The sequence below is a fragment of the Echiichthys vipera genome (genome assembly GCF_963691815.1).
Source record: "Echiichthys vipera genome assembly, chromosome: 12".
NCBI lineage: Eukaryota > Metazoa > Chordata > Actinopteri > Perciformes > Trachinidae > Echiichthys > Echiichthys vipera.
Genome location: NC_139837.1, coordinates 7,955,480 through 7,975,090, shown reverse-complemented (window position 1 = coordinate 7,975,090; position 19,611 = coordinate 7,955,480). Strand labels below are relative to the sequence as shown.

The window sequence follows — 19,611 nt, the reverse complement described above, 5'->3', positions numbered from 1 at the left end:
CCCTCCTGATTATCTAATGTCTAATGAAATAAGTTGCTGAGTCTGTTAAAGCGGCTTCGCTCTGAGAAGAGACACGTTATGGGAGTGGGGCACCGGTGTTGATCAAAGTCCCTCTGTCTCACTCTTGAGTTTACTGGTCATCTTTTAAAGGATCTAGGCAAACTTATCATGTAAAATTTATGGGCAGCTAAACAGGGGCCCTTTTACTGCCTAGTGTCGTCACACGACCTCTCCAATCAGGGAACTTCCTCTTCAGAGATCCCTTTTCCCCTCTTTTCCTATACTTTTATCCCCTCAGACTTTTTTGTTTCCAACTGTTTTTAAATATTTTCATCTGAGCAAATCTGGAGTAAACACTCCACTTCAGCATCAAAACACCTTATCTTCGGTTGCATCATTTTAAGTGTCAGTCGCGGGAAGTCTTATACAAATAGTCTCAGGACCGCTATCAATGCTCGTGCTCGTAGTGCAATCATGCTTTATTAAGGCTCCCCTCTAAACCGGTCTGCCCGGCACACTTGTACTTACACTGGTCAAACGTACTAACTATGATTTGTGCTTGGGCATGGTGCAAACGGTAAATGTGAGTAGGCCATTCGTGAGCCGTGCTAGAAGCTACCACCACTGGATCGATTCACCTAATAATATGGTGAATTTACCTCTAGCACAACCAGAAGGTTGAACCTTTTGTTCTTTTAGTATAACATCTTGACAGCAATTGGATGAATTGTCCCAAAATATATTAGAGATGTTCATAGCACCCATAGGAGGAATCTTAATGGAGTCGGTGGTCACATGTGATTCACATGTTACAACAGCAGCACACGAACAAAACCCCACTGAGCAAAGAATACTGCAAAGAATCAATGTTAACTGTGTCATCCTGAGAGTGTATGTGCCTTTGTTACGCTATATGAAGGTTATTATAAGTGATATGTACCAAAGATGTATCTATTATCTAAAGATGCCGCTTAAATCAGCCATTAGATAATCAGCAGAGTTAGACTTTGGGACTCCCAGTAGTAGAAATGTAGCATAACGTAAACATTAACCAAAAATGCAGCATTTCTGAGAAACCGTATGCGTAAATGCAAGAGTGACTGTCTCCATACATAACTGGTTAGACAAGCTCTCTGTCAGGATTTTCTGAAAATCTTGGCCAATTTGTTGTTTTTGGTCTTTGGAATTTTCCTGTATTATTAGCACAGGTTATTTTAATAAACTGAATTGTACATAAGCTCTCCATCTGTAGCTAACTAATGCACCTCACATAAACTCTTTGTCCGCAAGTGGTAGCAAGTGGTAGCATGATAACATGCAAAGCCAAGATACCTGAATTATACCTGAGACACTGTGCCATGAGTGACATTAGTTGCAATGGCACCTCAATATTTGGCAAGGTATAATCTCCATAAGATTTGTATCTATTTAATTGTCTGTTAAGTTATTATCTATCAAAGAGTGAGTTAAAACAATGTTGATTGATCATATAACCCACTAATGAAAGCATCTACTTGTGTTTTTGCTGAGTATTCCAATCTGTTTGTCTGTGGCGACATAGAAAAAAGAATGGACAGCGGACGAAAAAATGGTGCCTATTCATTCCTATGGAAAGCTGCTCAGTGGCGCAGGCTCACTTAATCACGCCGCTTGATCGGTTCTCATGAACGCGGGAGGACTAACTGGATTTAGAAATCTTCACCAAGCACGAAACAACACGAAAAACAACAGAAATCAATAGAAAAAACACGGTATGCTCCCGACGAACAGGCGAGTGCTGCAGTACCTTGGCCGCTAAGCCCATGGTGGCAGACGACGAGAGCGCCTATCTTGGGGACCTGGTCATTCCCTTGCTAAATCCAAATGTGCCGCCATGTTAGTGGCACTACTGACAGCTGTTGGTCTGCCAGGTGTAGCTTGTCACTGTTGGTTATGCTGCGTTTCGGTTTAATCGGAAATCGGGAACTTCCAACTTCGTGTCAGGCTTGTAGTAAGGGCAGAAGCGTAATGGGAACATGTGAAAAGGTGAATGTGTGTCAATGAAACGTGACAAGATGGAGGCTCTGAAAGAACAGGCTCCCCTGCAATTACATCTTACTGCCAAAGAGGCCGCTAGAAACAAGGTATGTCAAATCTTACGGATTAAGACATTTTAATTATTTGTTGAACTTTTGTTTTGCGTTTTAGCCCCAAGCCTGAATGTATACATTGGTTGAGCATAATTTGCTCTGCATGTTCCGGTTTGTCAGAGATAAACTGCTTTATTACATTGATTTAATAAATAATTCTTTCTGTTTTGTAATTTCCACTGAACCCTTGTAACAAACCCAGAGTAGCTCGACGAACACAGAGGACGTACACACTTTGAAACTCCCAGTACTCAGAATATAGCATAATGTAAACATTAACCACAGCACTTCAGAGAAGCAAGATATACTTTAATCTAGGTCACTGAGCTGTCTCGTTACAAAAGCTGTTTCTACAGTATAATATAAACCAGGACTGACATCACTGGTTAGACAACCTTTCTGTCGTGGTTTTCTGAGAAATTTGATCAGTTTGTTCTCTTGGGTTGACCCCTTAATAAGTTAAATGTACATAGACCCATACACAGAACATGTTACATATATTTGGTGGTTTCCTTACTCCTCTAGAAATGCGATCTGAATATCTTTGGGTTTTAGACAAAACAACCTTTTAAAATGTCACATTTGGATTTTTCACGATTCTCTGTCATTTTAAAGACAGAGCAGATGAATCGAGTAATCAAGACAATAGCTTCCAGATTAATCAATAGTGAAAATATCTGATGAATTGCAGGCCTACTTATCTCAGAGTATATTAGTGCAGTTTTCCACAGCAACATAGATTTTGTTGCATTAATGTGAGCTGTTGGGATGGGGACAAAAGATCTCCGTGGACAAATGAATAGATACACCTGCAAAGATAAACCAGTACAATGACGACACTACTACAGTCTCAACACCTTAATGACCTGTGCATTAAGAGTTATTGCTGCAGTTTTCCATTGGATTATATTGGGTTGATGGGTGTTATTTTGTCAGTCAAAGGTAGAACATATGAGGAAGCTTAGCTTTATTTCATACCACACTAAATTTACCTTGTCCTGACCCCAGTGTAAACCAATGACAAATCATTTACCACACTCTACATACATCTTTATTAAAGATATTCATGTTTTTGATTCGATTTTTATTACAAAACTAGCTCATTTATGCTCAATAGTGTTATAAAAGGAAGACTAACTGTACTGTGACATCTCATCGTCTCATAATTTATTCGTTCAGTCAATACCTTTCAGGTTGCTTAAAGCTGATTGTCTATATACTTACTTCTGAGGACCTTCTATGACTCTGTGGTAGCGTCTGCTATCTTTTATGCGGTGGTCTGCTGGGGCTGTGGAAGCTCAGAGAGGGACAGGAAGAGACTAAACAGACTGATCAGAAGAGCTGGCTCAGTCCTAGACTGTTCCCTGGATTCCATTGAGGAGGTGGGTGAGAGGAGGATGTTATCCAAACTAACATCGATCATGGACAACACCTCTCACCCCCTCCATGACACTGTGGGAGCCTTAAGCAGCTCCTTCAGCCACAGACTGCTGCATCCGAGATGCAAAAAAGAACGCTTCCGCAGGTCGTTCATCCCGACCGCAGTCAGACTGCACAATAATAATTTGTAATGATTGTTATGTTTATTTTGTCAATTCACCCATGTGCAATTACACTTCCACATCATCACAAGTCACTTTTGTAATGCATATTTGTAACATCTGTACTTAGTATTTCCATCCACTGTAGTTTTTCCACTTCATATTTATGACACATAGTGTAAATTGTTGTATATTGTATATAGTATATTTTCTATTCTTATTTTTTATTTTTATCTTCTATTTTATTTTTAATTATCTTTGTTTACCTTATGTAAACTAAGGGTCTGTGTTGTCTGTGTCTGTGTTGTAAGCTACTGCTCATGTGAATTTCCCCGCTGTGGGATCAATAAAGTCTATTCTATTCTATTCTATTCTATTTACAGCTTGACCTAGCAATCCCTCTTTTTCTATACTGGTACAAGACGTTTATCAGCAGTTTCTGTTCTCCTTTAATGAACCTGCGTGGTGCATGACGTTTTATCTTCGCTGTGCAGATAAAATGTCCTCCACTGAAGGTCTGTCTAAGGGACTCTGACAGCAGTGAGAGAACAGCACCATCCCATGTTCGTCCAAAACAAAGTTGCCTCCAAGCTAAAAAAAAATAAAAAAAATGCAGAGGGAACAAAATCAGAAAAAGAACTATATATGTGTCTAAATACACTTTCTGTGGATATATTACAATTAAAATGGTCATGGGAGACTGAATTATAGTGATTGTGTCACCAGTCGGACAGTTTTTGGTTAAACTTCTGTCAATATTTCCGTTTAAACTACATATTATGAATGATTGTGTAATGTTTTGAGTTAATTTAATGGCGTACACTAAAGTCAAGTTTCTTACCGAATATCATTTTAACCATTTACTTTCGCTTTGTGTTCACACCAGTCAGCAAAAGGATGCTAATGCCGGTGAATTAGCCGCGTGCTAACCTTGGCCCTGCTTGGACGGCCCGATTTTCTCGCTGTAAGCAATGGGCGCTGCTGGTCGTCCAAATTAACATCAATGCTGTCAACGTATCCGGGATCGTTCTTCAGCCCTTCACAAAAATGGAACCTGAGCTGCTCAGTGTCACCCAAGCGTCTCTGCTTTCTCTCATGTCAATGCCCATGTGCAAATACAAAATATCATTCGTAGATTGATTGATGTAAATTCATTCTTAATATTGAATATGGCCAAGAACAGCTAATCCGAATGGTGACACAGAGACGTTATTTACTTTGGAAGGGCGTTTTATTATAAACACGTGTTATTATCTGAGCTCAAATGTGATTTTTTTGCCTCCGTTTCACATAGTTACATTCATTTGTTCAATGAGAAGTATCACTGGGATCAGGGACGTTAGATGCCTTGCACAAGGGCATTTGAAGCTGTGAGCGTCATTTTACCTGAAACATGTCGTCTTGAATCGATGGAAGCCCTCGTGGAAACTCCATATCGTCCACCACGTACTCAGCGTAGAGCAGCATGTTACTGAAGTTTAATACTTTCTTCAGAGACGCTCCCAAGCCCAATGCAGCATACATCTGCAACATCCGACAGAGTTAACAGCTAGCCTACCATCAGGAGACGTATGACGTGTGTATTCTGTATTATTGTTGCCTGGTGTTGACCTCTCACCTTCCTGTCAGGGTCCAACAGCATGTCATACTGACAGCCAGTGTCCTGCAGCCAGTGTGAAGCTCCCTCCTGACAGCCAAATGAAACAACCACCACTTCCATTGAGTGTGCGTCCAGGGATCTCTGAAATGTAATGTCATACAGGGACAAAGTGAAATGTAATATATGATAGATTGTATTGAAAAACTGAGATAAATGAATGCAATAGATCTGTTCTACGTCCATCATTGACCTTGAATGATCATTTATGGGAGAGAACATGCAAAGAATCTGAGAATTTGGACTCAAAACGATGACTCGATTATCAAAATAGTTGCAGATTCATTAAGTAGAAGACAACTAATCGATTAATCTTTGCAGGTTTGGTGTCTACCTGATTCTTCTCCAGATCTTTAACATGGAGACGGCAGAGTAGACAGGAGAACTGGCGGATTAACACCAACAGGATCTTTTTACCTTTCCCAATATATTTCTCTAATGTCACCATTCTGCAAAACACACAGAACCAATAAAATACTTAGGTGCAAAATAGGCCACACCCCCACAGATCTCTTAGTACGAGTGCGTACAAACACATGAAACGTACCGTCTTGTTCTGGCGTCGATGAGAGATGTATCTGGTGAAATGCATTTCGACTGATGGTCCTCGTCCAGTATTTCAGCACTCAGTTGTAACTCATCATCCAAACGTTGCAGAAAGGCATCCCACTGCACCTGTGTTACATCGGCCACGGTCGGTAAAAACTAAACGCTCGGATGAGAATGTTTTTGAAATATTTCTCATTTCTGTAACTCACCTGTAGTCGCCGAAAGTCCTGCACAGCGTCCCGTAAAGCAGCACAGCTGGAGAAGTCACACAACACAGTTTTTACTATAGTTTCAGTTTATAGTGATTTTATGAATGACATCAATGCACACAATGTACAGGGAAGTTTACTGTTGCACAAACAGGAGTCTCAGCAGTTTTGTTTTCTACGTCAGGGTGTCAGTTACAGCAGGTTAAGTGGCCTGTGAATCTAGATCAGGGATGCCCAATCCTGCTCCTGGAGAGCTACTGTCCTGCATGTTTTAGGTTTCTCCCTGCTCCAACACACCTGACTCTAATGATTATCAAACCTGTGACGAGCTTCAGCTGCTTGATCAGAGCACATCATTAGAGTCAGGTGTGTTGGAGCAGGGAGAAAACTAAAACATGCAGGGCAGTAGCTCTCCAGGAGCAGAATTAAGGCACCCCTGATCTAGATCCTCTCTAGTTTTTGACATTATGAGAAAAATACACTTAAAATATCATTGAAAGGCATAAAAATAAAAGTTGAAGCTGTGTATTTTGGATTACCAGGGCTAATTAATTGATCACAACCTTTGTTTGTAAGATTAGGATGCAATTGCTCGAAGATGAAGTAAAAATATGTAAAAATAATGCAATTATTGATTTTATATGGGGCTGGGCAATTCCGGTCCTGGAGGGCCACTGTCCTGCATGTTTTAGGTTTCTCCCTACCCTTACACACCAGAGTCGAACAATAATCAAACCTGTGACGAGCATCAGCTGCTTGATAACGAACAAATCATTAGATCCAGGTGTGTTGGAGCAGAGAGAAACCTAAAACATGCAGGACGGTGGCCCTCCAGGACCGGAATTGCTCACCCCTTTCAATTCAATTCAAATTCAAATTCAAAAAACTTTATTTGTCCCTGGGGGGCAATTCAGGGCACACAGAGCAGCAAATAACGACAGTGCAACTATACAAAGACATTTTAACCTATCAACAAGAATAAAGTAGTTAGTACAGGTTAGAATAAGTGTCAGGATGTTAGTGTGTTAGTACAGGTAGAATAAGTGTCAGGATGTTAGTGTGTTAGTACAGGTAGAATAAGTGTCAGGATGTTAGTGTGTTAGTACAGGTAGAATAAGTGTCAGGATGTTAGTGTGTTAGTACAGGTAGAATAAGTGTCAGGGTGTTAGTGTGTTAGTACAGGTAGAATAAGTGTCAGGATGTTAGTGTGTTAGTACAGGTAGAATAAGTGTCAGGATGTTAGTTTGTTAGTAATGGTTAGAATAAGTGTCAGGATGTTAGTGTGTTAGTACAGGTAGGATAAGTGTCAGGATGTTAGTGTGTTAGTACAGGTAGAATAAGTGTCAGGATGTTAGTGTGTTAGTACAGGTAGAATAAGTGTCAGGATGTTAGTGTGTTAGTACAGGTAGGATAAGTGTCAGGATGTTAGTGTGTTAGTACAGGTAGAATAAGTGTCAGGATGTTAGTGTGTTAGTACAGGTAGAACAAGTGTCAGGATGTTAGTGTGTTAGTACAGGTTAGAATAAGTGTCAGGATGTTAGTGTGTTAGTACAGGTTAGAATAAGTGTCAGGGTGTTAGTGTGTTAGTACAGGTTAGAATAAGTGTGTTAGTGTGTTAGTACAGGTAGAATAAGTGTCAGGATGTTAGTGTGTTAGTACAGGTTAGAATAAGTGTCAGGATGTTAGTGTGTTAGTACAGGTTAGAACAAGTATCAGGATGTTAGTGTGTTAGTACAGGTTAGAATAAGTGTCAGGATGTTAGTGTGTTAGTACAGGTTAGAATAAGTGTCAGGATGTTAGTGTGTTAGTACAGGTAGAATAAGTGTCAGGATGTTAGTGTGTTAGTACAGGTAGAATAAGTGTCAGGATGTTAGTGTGTTAGTACAGGTAGAATAAGTGTCAGGATGTTAGTGTGTTAGTACAGGTAGAATAAGTGTCAGGATGTTAGTGTGTTAGTACAGGTTAGAATAAGTGTCAGGATGTTAGTGTGTTAGTACAGGTAGAATAAGTGTCAGGATGTTAGTGTGTTAGTACAGGTTAGAATAAGTGTCAGGATGTTAGTGTGTTAGTACAGGTAGAATAAGTGTCAGGATGTTAGTGTGTTAGTACAGGTAGAATAAGTGTCAGGATGTTAGTGTGTTAGTACAGGTAGAATAAGTGTCAGGATGTTAGTGTGTTAGTACAGGTTAGAATAAGTGTCAGGATGTTAGTGTGTTAGTACAGGTAGAATAAGTGTCAGGATGTTAGTGTGTTAGTGTGTTAGTACAGGTAGAATAAGTGTCAGGATGTTAGTGTGTTAGTACAGGTAGAATAAGTGTCAGGATGTTAGTGTGTTAGTACAGGTTAGAATAACTATCAGGATGTTAGTGTGTTAGTACAGGTTAGAATAAGTGTCAGGATGTTAGTGTGTTAGTACAGGTTAGAATAACTATCAGGATGTTAGTGTGTTAGTACAGGTAGAATAAGTGTCAGGATGTTAGTGTGTTAGTACAGGTAGAATAAGTGTCAGGATGTTAGTGTGTTAGTACAGGTAGAATAAGTGTCAGGATGTTAGTGTGTTAGTACAGGTTAGAATAAGTGTCAGGATGTTAGTGTGTTAGTACAGGTTAGAATAAGTGTCAGGATGTTAGTGTGTTAGTACAGGTAGAATAAGTGTCAGGATGTTAGTGTGTTAGTACAGGTTAGAATAAGTGTCAGGATGTTAGTGTGTTAGTACAGGTTAGAACAAGTGTCAGGATGTTAGTGTGTTAGTACAGGTTAGAATAAGTGTCAGGATGTTAGTGTGTTAGTACAGGTAGAACAAGTGTCAGGATGTTAGTGTGTTAGTACAGGTAGAATAAGTGTCAGGATGTTAGTGTGTTAGTACAGGTAGAATAAGTGTCAGGATGTTAGTGTGTTAGTACAGGTAGAGTAAGTGTCAGGATGTTAGTGTGTTAGTACAGGTTAGAATAAGTGTCAGGATGTTAGTGTGTTAGTACAGGTTAGAATAGGTGTCAGGATGTTAGTGTGTTAGTACAGGTAGAATAAGTGTCAGGATGTTAGTGTGTTAGTACAGGTAGAATAAGTGTCAGGATGTTAGTGTGTTAGTACAGGTAGAATAAGTGTCAGGATGTTAGTGTGTTAGTACAGGTAGAGTAAGTGTCAGGATGTTAGTGTGTTAGTACAGGTAGAATAAGTGTCAGGGTGTTAGTGTGTTAGTACAGGTAGAATAAGTGTCAGGATGTTAGTGTGTTAGTACAGGTAGAATAAGTGTCAGGATGTTAGTGTGTTAGTACAGGTAGAATAAGTGTGTTAGTGTGTTAGTACAGGTAGAATAAGTGTCAGGATGTTAGTGTGTTAGTACAGGTAGAATAAGTGTCAGGATGTTAGTGTGTTAGTACAGGTAGAGTAAGTGTCAGGATGTTAGTGTGTTAGTACAGGTAGAATAAGTGTCAGGATGTTAGTGTGTTAGTACAGGTAGAATAAGTGTCAGGATGTTAGTGTGTTAGTACAGGTAGAATAAGTGTCAGGATGTTAGTGTGTTAGTACAGGTTAGAATAAGTGTCAGGATGTTAGTGTGTTAGTACAGGTTAGAATAAGTGTCAGGATGTTAGTGTGTTAGTACAGGTTAGAATAAGTGTCAGGATGTTAGTGTGTTAGTACAGGTAGAATAAGTGTCAGGATGTTAGTGTGTTAGTACAGGTTAGAATAAGTGTGTTAGTGTGTTAGTACAGGTAGAATAAGTGTCAGGATGTTAGTGTGTTAGTACAGGTAGAACAAGTGTCAGGATGTTAGTGTGTTAGTACAGGTTAGAATAAGTGTCAGGATGTTAGTGTGTTAGTACAGGTAGAATAAGTGTCAGGATGTTAGTGTGTTAGTACAGGTTAGAGTAAGTGTCAGGATGTTAGTGTGTTAGTACAGGTAGAATAAGTGTCAGGATGTTAGTGTGTTAGTACAGGTAGAATAAGTGTGTTAGTGTGTTAGTACAGGTAGAATAAGTGTCAGGATGTTAGTGTGTTAGTACAGGTAGAATAAGTGTCAGGATGTTAGTGTGTTAGTACAGGTAGAATAAGTGTCAGGATGTTAGTGTGTTAGTACAGGTAGAATAAGTGTCAGGATGTTAGTGTGTTAGTACAGGTTAGAATAAGTGTGTTAGTGTGTTAGTACAGGTAGAATAAGTGTCAGGATGTTAGTGTGTTAGTACAGGTAGAATAAGTGTCAGGATGTTAGTGTGTTAGTACAGGTAGAATAAGTGTCAGGATGTTAGTGTGTTAGTACAGGTTAGAATAAGTGTCAGGGTGTTAGTGTGTTAGTACAGGTAGAACAAGTGTCAGGATGTTAGTGTGTTAGTACAGGTAGAATAAGTGTCAGGATGTTAGTGTGTTAGTACAGGTAGAATAAGTGTCAGGATGTTAGTGTGTTAGTACAGGTTAGAATAAGTGTCAGGGTGTTAGTGTGTTAGTACAGGTAGAATAAGTGTCAGGATGTTAGTTTGTTAGTAATGGTTAGAATAAGTGTCAGGATGTTAGTGTGTTAGTACAGGTTAGAATAAGTGTCAGGATGTTAGTGTGTTAGTACAGGTAGAATAAGTGTCAGGATGTTAGTGTGTTAGTACAGGTTAGAATAAGTGTCAGGATGTTAGTGTGTTAGTACAGGTAGAATAAGTGTCAGGATGTTAGTGTGTTAGTACAGGTAGAGTAAGTGTCAGGATGTTAGTGTGTTAGTACAGGTTAGAATAAGTGTCAGGATGTTAGTGTGTTAGTACAGGTAGAGTAAGTGTCAGGATGTTAGTGTGTTAGTACAGGTAGGATAAGTGTCAGGATGTTAGTGTGTTAGTACAGGTAGAATAAGTGTCAGGATGTTAGTGTGTTAGTACAGGTAGAATAAGTGTCAGGATGTTAGTGTGTTAGTACAGGTAGAATAAGTGTCAGGATGTTAGTGTGTTAGTACAGGTAGAATAAGTGTCAGGATGTTAGTGTGTTAGTACAGGTTAGAATAAGTGTCAGGATGTTAGTGTGTTAGTACAGGTAGAATAAGTGTCAGGATGTTAGTGTGTTAGTACAGGTAGAATAAGTGTCAGGATGTTAGTGTGTTAGTACAGGTAGAATAAGTATCAGGATGTTAGTGTGTTAGTACAGGTAGAGTAAGTGTCAGGATGTTAGTGTGTTAGTACAGGTAGAATAAGTGTCAGGATGTTAGTGTGTTAGTACAGGTAGAATAAGTGTCAGGATGTTAGTGTGTTAGTACAGGTAGAGTAAGTGTCAGGATGTTAGTGTGTTAGTACAGGTAGAGTAAGTGTCAGGATGTTAGTGTGTTAGTACAGGGTAGAATAAGTGTCAGGATGTTAGTGTGTTAGTACAGGTTAGAATAAGTGTCAGGGTGTTGGTGTGTTAGTAATGGTTAGAATCCAGTCACAGAGTTGGATACGAAGAACAGCAGAGAGGAAAGTGTCTAGATGTTAGTACAAGTTAAACACACACAAGTCACAGATAGATACAGAGAACATCGTCGGCGTGAGATGTAGAAACACGTGCGTGTATCAGATGTAAGCAGACATGTGAACGGGTGTATATGATGTAAAGTGATGTAAACATGCAGTAGACTGTTGAAACAGGTATAAACAGAACTGTAGTGCAGAAAAGATATAGGTAGCACTTAAGAAGCAGGAACTAGGGAATGTCTGGTGTTTCTGCTTGGAAAATGATTTGATGAATGATGAATTGTCCGTCATCATAGATACAGAATTATTTCCTGTTGATCGACTCATTGATTGACTGTTTCAGTTCAAGCTCTTACTGATAGTTGTCTCTCCACACATCCTCTGCATCCTTTATTCTCTTCACAGACAAACTGTGAAATGAGAAGAAAATGGAAGTAAACAACTCTGCATGTCTTATGGTGCAAAGCTGAATCTGTGCTGCTTTGAAGCTCTAGTTACTTTATTATTATTTCATAGGTTCATATGCAGTCGTTATGGCTCATAACCTTCTGTATAAAGCTGCACCAGCTTCAATCAGACCCAGCAGTGACTGCTCTTGCTCTATTCGGATTTTCTGCCTGATGAATTCCTTGAGAGAGCCTGTGTGAGAAAAGTAAATGAACTTAATGTACAACAACCTTTTTGAGTTAATTCTTTTCATCTAATGATTGACAGGCCTCCTGTCTACCCCCCACTCCCGGTACGGTGCGACCATAAATCGCCTGCCAACTGCAGAACAAGCTGTCTGCGTGTCTATTTTTATATGCACGTGTCCAGCCCCACAAAATGCTGCCTACCTTCCCTGCTCTCCTTCTCGGCGAGTTCCAACAGAGCTTTTCCTCTTCCGACAAAAGCTGTGAGAGCTTTTACTGCGGTCGGCTCTGCACTTCCAGCCATTTTCCCTGTTTTGTAATGGTTTCATAAGATGTCTTATCAGTTCACCAGAGATAAACCACCTCTGCTTTCTCTCAAAGTCCACTCTGGGTAAATGGGGTTTGAGCTCATTTTAAAGGGGCACTCGACTGATTTCACATATTTCTGCTTGTGAGAACAGTTCTACAATATCTGTCTGGGGCTCTGGAGGGAGCTTTGTTATGTCTGAGAAGCTTACTCGGGTACAACACATTCATTACAGACAGCCGTTGTTAAATACTGGGGGCGTCAATTTTAACAGAAGCAGAAGAAGCTATTGGTTGTAATATGGGGAATGTAGGATCCAGTCTTCTTTTTAGGTTTGCTGCTTAATTTTTAACCTTTTTTTAATCAGTCTGTGAGTCTCCCATTGAGTTAGAGATGCAATGATAAATTGCTAGAATGCGTTTGAAGTGCACAGACAGAGAAATGTGAAAACGCCTCTCTAGTGACCGAATTTGCTCAGACATTATAGAGGACAAAGACAGCAGAAAAATACTTTTGAGTGGAAGGGGACTTTAAATCTTCACATATGAGGATCAGACACTGAACACAAAGCCAGCCTTTTCTCATTTTATTGCTATGAATCTCACATGAGCCAGATTTATTTTCCACAATAGTTGCAGCATTAATCAACCGACTCCATTTCCAAATCTCTCTGTTCTTGGCGTCCGTCCTCCTGGACTTCCTGGAGGCGTTCGCTGTTGCTCTCCTCTATGTGGCTCTCCTCCGGCTCCTGGGCACCCTCAGAGAGTCCTTGTGATTGGCTAACGACTGTTTCTGTGGGTATTACATGAGAGATTGCGAACGAGCCGGCGATCTCCTGCAGGCGGCTCTGCTCAGCCTTCAGTTTAGCCAGTTGCTTTGTCAGTGGAGTTTCAGGTGTTGGTGTAGGGGCGGGGGCAGCCGAGGCGGGAGCTGCAGCATTCTCGACGGGACCATCGTCTTTAGGGGCATCAGGGGTTTCCAGTTTCTCAGAGTCCTTCTTCTCTGTTGCTTCAGTAGTGTTGATGTCTGGTTGACTTCCAGCTCCATGCACCTTCCCATAAAGACTCTTCCTCTCCTCTTGCAAAGCCCTGCACAGATTCTCAAGCTTCTGGTTCTTGAGGGTGACGAGATCAAACTCCTTTTCCTTGATTGCTTTCTGTGAAGGATTTTTAAAAGTGAGGACATCTTGTACCTTTCTAGTAAAAAGATACCAGATCATTGAATTGGGCCATAAATGACTGAAGGGAAGTGTTTCTTACATCTGACACCATGTCAAGGAGACTCTTGTTGCAGCCATCAAAGCGACTCTTCCATGACTGGCACTCTTTATCCAGCTTTTTCATTTTCTTGGCCATCTACAACACAAACAAAAATCATGTTACACAGTACACAATCAAAGCCACTCCTAAAAATAGCTGACACAATAGAGTGTAGGATTATACAGTTTGTCAGATTTAGTGTTAGGCGTAAATCTCATGGGATATTCTCCCTATTATTCCTGTTTTTATCACGTTTGTATTCCCAGATAAACTAACTAATATCACCAATATCACGAAGCAGACTTCAAATACTCTGTAAAACCATTCTTACTTTGTCCATGTCTTGTTTGAAGCTGCTGTAGACACTGTTACTCTTTGATACCGTGCCCTGGAATTCATCAAACTTCTTGGAGTACATATCGAGCTGTGGAGAAATATGAGAAAACATCATATGTGCCGCGAGAGAGGTAGAAAAACAAGTCCATTTTACACATGATGCCCTGTTACTCTACCTGGGTCTTCAAATCCATTTCTTGCTCCTTCATGACCTTCATCCTCGATTTATACTCTGCTGCCTGTTTCAGCATCTGTGGAATATTAAAATGGTCCATGAAAATGAGCATTAGGGGGTAAGACTTTGTAAATATGTTCTAAATCTGATACACGAAACGTACAAGCTCTTTTTCCAGCTTGTGCTTCTCCTCCGTCTCCTTCAGTATCATGTTAGCCTGCGTGAGTTTGGTTTCCAGCAGCTTTTCTTTCAGGTCTCTGTGCTTAAAGACCTTTTCCAGGTTCTGGAAGACAATCAGGGGAATTTATGAGAGAAAGCTGTTTCATTTCTTTGGCTGCATAAAACTGAAATACTGTAACTAATAAATGTAAGACCTGGGTGAAATGTGCAAATAACTCATGTGTTTGAAACTGGCCCAGAGGACCACACGTGTGAGGTTTGAGATAAGTATGGTTCAGGTGGTGTGAGGTGGGTTTGCATGTAGATACACTTTGTTGGCCTCTCTTTTGAACCGATGTGTGCTCCGTATGTGGCAGGATACATACCGCCTCTCGCTGGTCGTATTGTGAAATGAGCCCCTTCAGTTTCTCTGCCAGAGAGCTGTTCTCCTGGCACAGCTTGGTGTTGCGACTGCTGTGTTCCTCAATTTGGGCCTGGATGTCACTAAGCGTCCCCTGGAAATGAGTGGTGATCTCTTTCCTCTTCAGGTCGTCCTCTCTGCACCTCTGCAAGGTCTCTTCCTGCATTTCAGGGATGGATGTTTAAGCTTAAAACAACCTTGTATATAATATAAATTTTCAATTAGCTCAGTGACAAAGAGCTAAGGGCATCTTTAGCTTGACTTTATACCATTCCCTAGTGTCCACGCGACAGTAAAATCTGTAAAATAGCCGTGGTTTTACCCACTGTTTCTTTCCCATCTCCAACTGAGCAGCCTAATAATGTTTATATTACAACAATATTTTTAAAAGGATCCCAACTAGAAGTAGAAATGAAATTGTTTGATTTGTTCAACACTTGGCTTTGCATCATGAGTTGTGGCAGTTTATGAGGTCAAATCCTGAGCTTTGACATAATGGTTGATCTTTGGTGCCAGGTGGTGTCACCTACTGTAGAGCACAACATATGGTTACAACCCCTGGCACCGAAAGTCAACCAGCAGCAAATAGCGATTGCACGAGGGGCAGAAATGCCAGGAGCGGAAGTACCTTTAAGGTTTTGTTGTGCCTCTGCAGCTCTCGGCAGAGCCCCTCCAGTTTACTGCGAGCCAGCACGGCCCGGCTGTGCTCGCTCTGCAGCTGGTCCTTCTCCTTCATCACCTGGAGCAACTTCTTCTGCAGAACCTTCAGCTGCTTCTGGTCACTCCGATGCTCCTCCAACTGTAGAAATACGCAGGAAAAAGCCACCACATGTCACAATAAAGAGACCGCTTGTATATTTTCCCTCTGTAATATTCTGGATTCGTCCGCTCACCAGTTCAGCGTGCTTCTTGATGATGGCTTCCAGTTTCTGCTCTGGAGTGTTGAGTTTGTTCAGACTTTGCATCAGCAGCATCGCTTCCTTCCCTTGACAGCCACAGAGAATTTCACAGAAATGAAACATCACACGTCAGTCACAAGTCACGTTTGAGCTTGATTCATTTTGAATACCCTGGAGCATGAGGTGAATCAGATTTATCACACACTGATGTGTAAATCTGAGGTTATTCCACAGAGAAAATACACAGGAATCATTATTGTAATAGGGATTATGAGAAGTTTATTGCCAACTATAAAAGGCATATGGAAATAGTATTTTACCTGCTTGTCTATTGCAGATTGATGCACTTACACGCATTACAGCTTGACTTACACACCTATCAGTTTCAGTGCAACTTGGACTTTTGCTGACTTTGCTGAATGAAACCCACCCCAGCTAAAAAAAAATCAATCAAACTTTTTTGAAAAAAAAAAAACACCTAGGTTTTTGAGCATCTTCTTCTCCAGTTTCTGGTCCTTGCGGGTGTCTGCCTCTTTGAAGGCTGTGACCTCCTCTGCGTCCTCTGGCTCAGCGGGAATCTCGTCAGCCTGGTAGGTGCTAATGATGTCCTCCAGCTGCTGGGCCAGGTCCTCTGTCAGGTCAATGTGTCGACCCTCGGCTGGCGACGCCTCGGGTCCCATGGGTGCAGGACAAGCCTCCATTATTCTGAGAGAGTACTGAGGGGGGAAACAGTTGGTTTCTGTAATGAACCCGAAGAATAAAAGTGATATTTATCTCATCCTGGCGTTGTAACCAAGCATGACCTTCTGAATAACCTGATTCCTGACAAGATTTATTTTATGAGTTTATACGACCGCGTCTGACCAACCGGCGTCTATCAAACCAATGTCATCTCCAGCTGTCTCGGTTACTTCATCCTCATTTTTGAAGGCTGGTTTTAAACTCAACTCTAAACTATTATTAAACTGAAAGAAGATTTGCTCATTTAAGGTTACAGATTTTTGTTTTTTTGCAATAGGCATTTTACACAGAGGACATTTTCACTTGCTTTTAAAATGTGTCTGGGGTTATCGCAAAATCACTCAAACCACTTGCATAGGTGGTCTGGGACGCATTTCACCACATATCTTATGCAGTGTTAATGCTAATGCGTCCTCAACAAGAACATATCAGGAAATTATGTCATCACTGATGGCTGTGGTGTTTTTTTTGGCAATGAGTTGGACAAGTGGGTTGTCCTCCATTTGAGAGATCGGCAGTTCGATCCCCATTTCCCCCGGTCCACATGTTGAGGTGTCCTTGGGCAAGACACTGAACCCCGAATTGCTCCTCGTGCTGCACATGGGTGTGTGAATGTGGTGTTTATTTATGTAGATGTCCACTGCCATCACTGTGAATGTCTGTGTGAATGTGACAAACACTGCGAAAGCGCCTTGAGTAGTCAGAAGACTAGAAAGGCGCTATATTAGTACAAGTCCATTTACCAAAGTGTTTTTCCCAAACTGTTGGATTCTGCTGATAGCGTTCTCCAGCTGTACCGATACAACTGCTAATGTAACTGGTGAGAAGTTATAACTGTACATGGGCCCTTTGACCCTTTGCAGTAACGAAATCTGAACACAGATGGACAGCTGGAGATGCATGACGGACTCAGGTGTGAACGGCGTGTGAATGGCGACGTGAGCGGCGAAGTGTCCCGGCTGCCCACTGTAAACAAGGTCATTTACTTCTCATGGCAGGCAACGCACAGGTGTTACTAATAACATTAACGTTGGCTGCGTCCCAGTCAGTCTTGACAGTGAGCCATCACGAACAACACCAGGACCCTGAAACTGAATCCTTCATTTCATTATTCACACCTGTGCTTTTCCTGATGTAACCGAGAAGAAAGGCTAAACTGATAAACTGGCCGGGCTGATTTTTGCATATTAGCGCTGCAGTGATTACTCGATAAATCAGTTCGTCTAAAGACAATTAATTGCAAAACTTTGGCTTGTTCCAGCTTCTTAAATGTGAGGATTTACTGCTTTTCTTCATAATGTATAACATTAGCAAACTGAATACAAACAAACATTGGACTGTGAACTTGTATATAACACGCGTATTTCATTATTTTTTGGTTTTACACCAAACAATTAATCCAGAAAATAATCTGCAGATTATGAGTATTTTTGGATAATGAAATCCATAATGTATAGTTGTTTAATTCAGCGTGATTCCTTTAAGCAGAGCACATAAAAGCAGCTGTATATTTCTGTACTGAAGGAGCTCAGTGAGAAACATTAGATGCTTTTCTTTTTAAGCTTAGATGTCACAGGCGTACGGTATTTTCTTGGTCTTAACAGCAGATTTTGCTTCATAATCGAGACAGGTACATTTAATAAAATGTCTTTTTTAATACAAGTAGATTGAATGCAAGTCAATTAAAGTAATCGCAGAGCTTATGATTGTACCGCAGTGATTGTGCCTGTCTCATGTCGAACAGGCTCGCAGCCAGAGCCTGTTTACGTGCATAAAATTAGTGCAGCCTTCACACTGCTTTCACAAGCAGAGCACATGGCACCTGTTCCAGACCCCACAGGCTATTTTAAGAACTTCTTAATATGGGCAAGTTATTTATTTATTTCCAATCCACTCTTATTGATGTCAACGTCAGCGGTTGTGAGTTCAATAGCTGCATTTGTAAGTATGAAAAATATCAGTATTACATAAGTGACCTCAACTATATTCAATATTTTTAAAGGAGGCAGAGAGCGAAATGAAAATCCCCTTGAAATGAAATAAATTACAAGGTATTATTGGTTTCTTCACTGTCCAGACAAACAATAGTAGTGGTACACAATCAGAGAGTTTAAACAAATCAAGGAGAGAAATGCTTTCTTTTCTTAAACAAAGTTAATCTCATCCCACTCTGGTAACAAATGACACAGTCTGAATCATGTCTCACTCCTTCTCGCTTTCAACAAAGCTATCACATTCAAACAAACACTAATTAGTACCTTTAGGAATAAGAAGAGCTCTGGAAACCACCCCGAGCACAGGATCTAAGGGTTATTTGTATGCAATTTAAGTGTAAATGTCTCTGAAGAAGCAGGGTAATGAGCAAACGGGGTCTTACCGGGACCAAGGGCCAGAGTAGGAAAAGGAAGAGTGTCGAGGGGCTTGGGACAGGCTGCCACCACTGATACAACAGCTGTGATAAGATCCCCTCAAAATAAACCAGAGGAGCAGAGCTCACTCTGAGCAGAGAGAGGGAGGACAGGAGTACTGTTCATGTCTCTGACCGGGACACCCTGCTTACAAAAACAACCCATAGTCCCCTGATTGTAATATAAGCAAAAGTGTGTGTGTGTGTGTGTGTGTGTGTGTGTGTGTGTGTGCGTGTGTGTGTGTGTGTGCATGCATACAATCAAGTTGCATAATGATTTATAGGGTTTTCTGTTAAGATCTTCAGCAGCCATTTTACGCCTCTGCTGCTTTTAAACCATCGCAGTACACATTTGATTTCAAGCTGGGATGCTGTTAACAGCCACGTAATTATTCTAACAAATGAGCCTGACAGGCAAAGCCACTGAGAAGAAGAGAAAGAAATGAACTGTCTCTCCGATTGGCCAGAATTAGAACAGACCTCCTTCCAAACCCGGAGAAGAGCCGGAGTAAATGCACTCTTAAGATCTCAGTCACTTCCCCCAGATTAGTGTATGCTTCACACATGCAATATTCACCTAGAGTGCAGTACACGCTGTACGTGCTGCTCACACACAGTGTTTCGCTGAATTTGACGCAACCTGACAACGGTTGACTAGTATCCACAAGGTGAGAACTATTTTTGGAAGCGTCCATTTATTATGCTTGTTCCATGTTGTGACTGCAGTAATCGTTTTTCACCAGAGGATGTCACTGGTAGGAGTCTTTCCAA

At 40.9% G+C, this 19,611-nt stretch overlaps 1 protein-coding gene across 2 annotated transcripts; it reads right to left on the bottom strand.

Annotated features, from left to right (window-relative positions):
* Window positions 1-13,014: 13,014 nt before the first annotated feature.
* Window positions 13,015-18,966, bottom strand: txlnbb (taxilin beta b). 2 transcript variants are annotated; one of them, XM_083924493.1, is made up of 10 exons: window positions 18,811-18,966; window positions 16,171-16,408; window positions 15,687-15,778; window positions 15,422-15,592; window positions 14,759-14,953; window positions 14,377-14,496; window positions 14,215-14,289; window positions 14,034-14,126; window positions 13,703-13,798; window positions 13,015-13,599 (listed from the first exon to the last, which is right to left on the bottom strand). In XM_083924493.1, exons 2-10 carry the CDS (start codon window positions 16,391-16,393, stop codon window positions 13,084-13,086), a joined length of 1,581 nt encoding a protein of 526 aa, XP_083780619.1. In that variant the 5' UTR covers window positions 16,394-16,408; window positions 18,811-18,966; the 3' UTR covers window positions 13,015-13,083. The 2 variants fall into 2 exon arrangements, with proteins under 2 accessions (XP_083780619.1, XP_083780620.1); XM_083924494.1 differs by having other exon boundaries at window positions 18,692-18,817.
* Between the last annotated feature and the right edge of the window lie 645 nt (window positions 18,967-19,611).

Excerpts from the sequence above, each read along its gene's own strand:
- txlnbb (XM_083924493.1), bottom strand. The coding sequence starts at position 16,393 with ATGGAGGCTTGTCCTGCACCCATGGGACCCGAGGCGTCGCCAGCCGAG. Across the intron at positions 14,954-15,421 it reads GGCACAACAAAACCTTAAAG|GAAGAGACCTTGCAGAGGTG; the intron begins GTACTTCCGCTC and ends CCTGAAATGCAG. Across the intron at positions 13,799-14,033 it reads TCAAACAAGACATGGACAAA|ATGGCCAAGAAAATGAAAAA; the intron begins GTAAGAATGGTT and ends TTTGTGTTGTAG.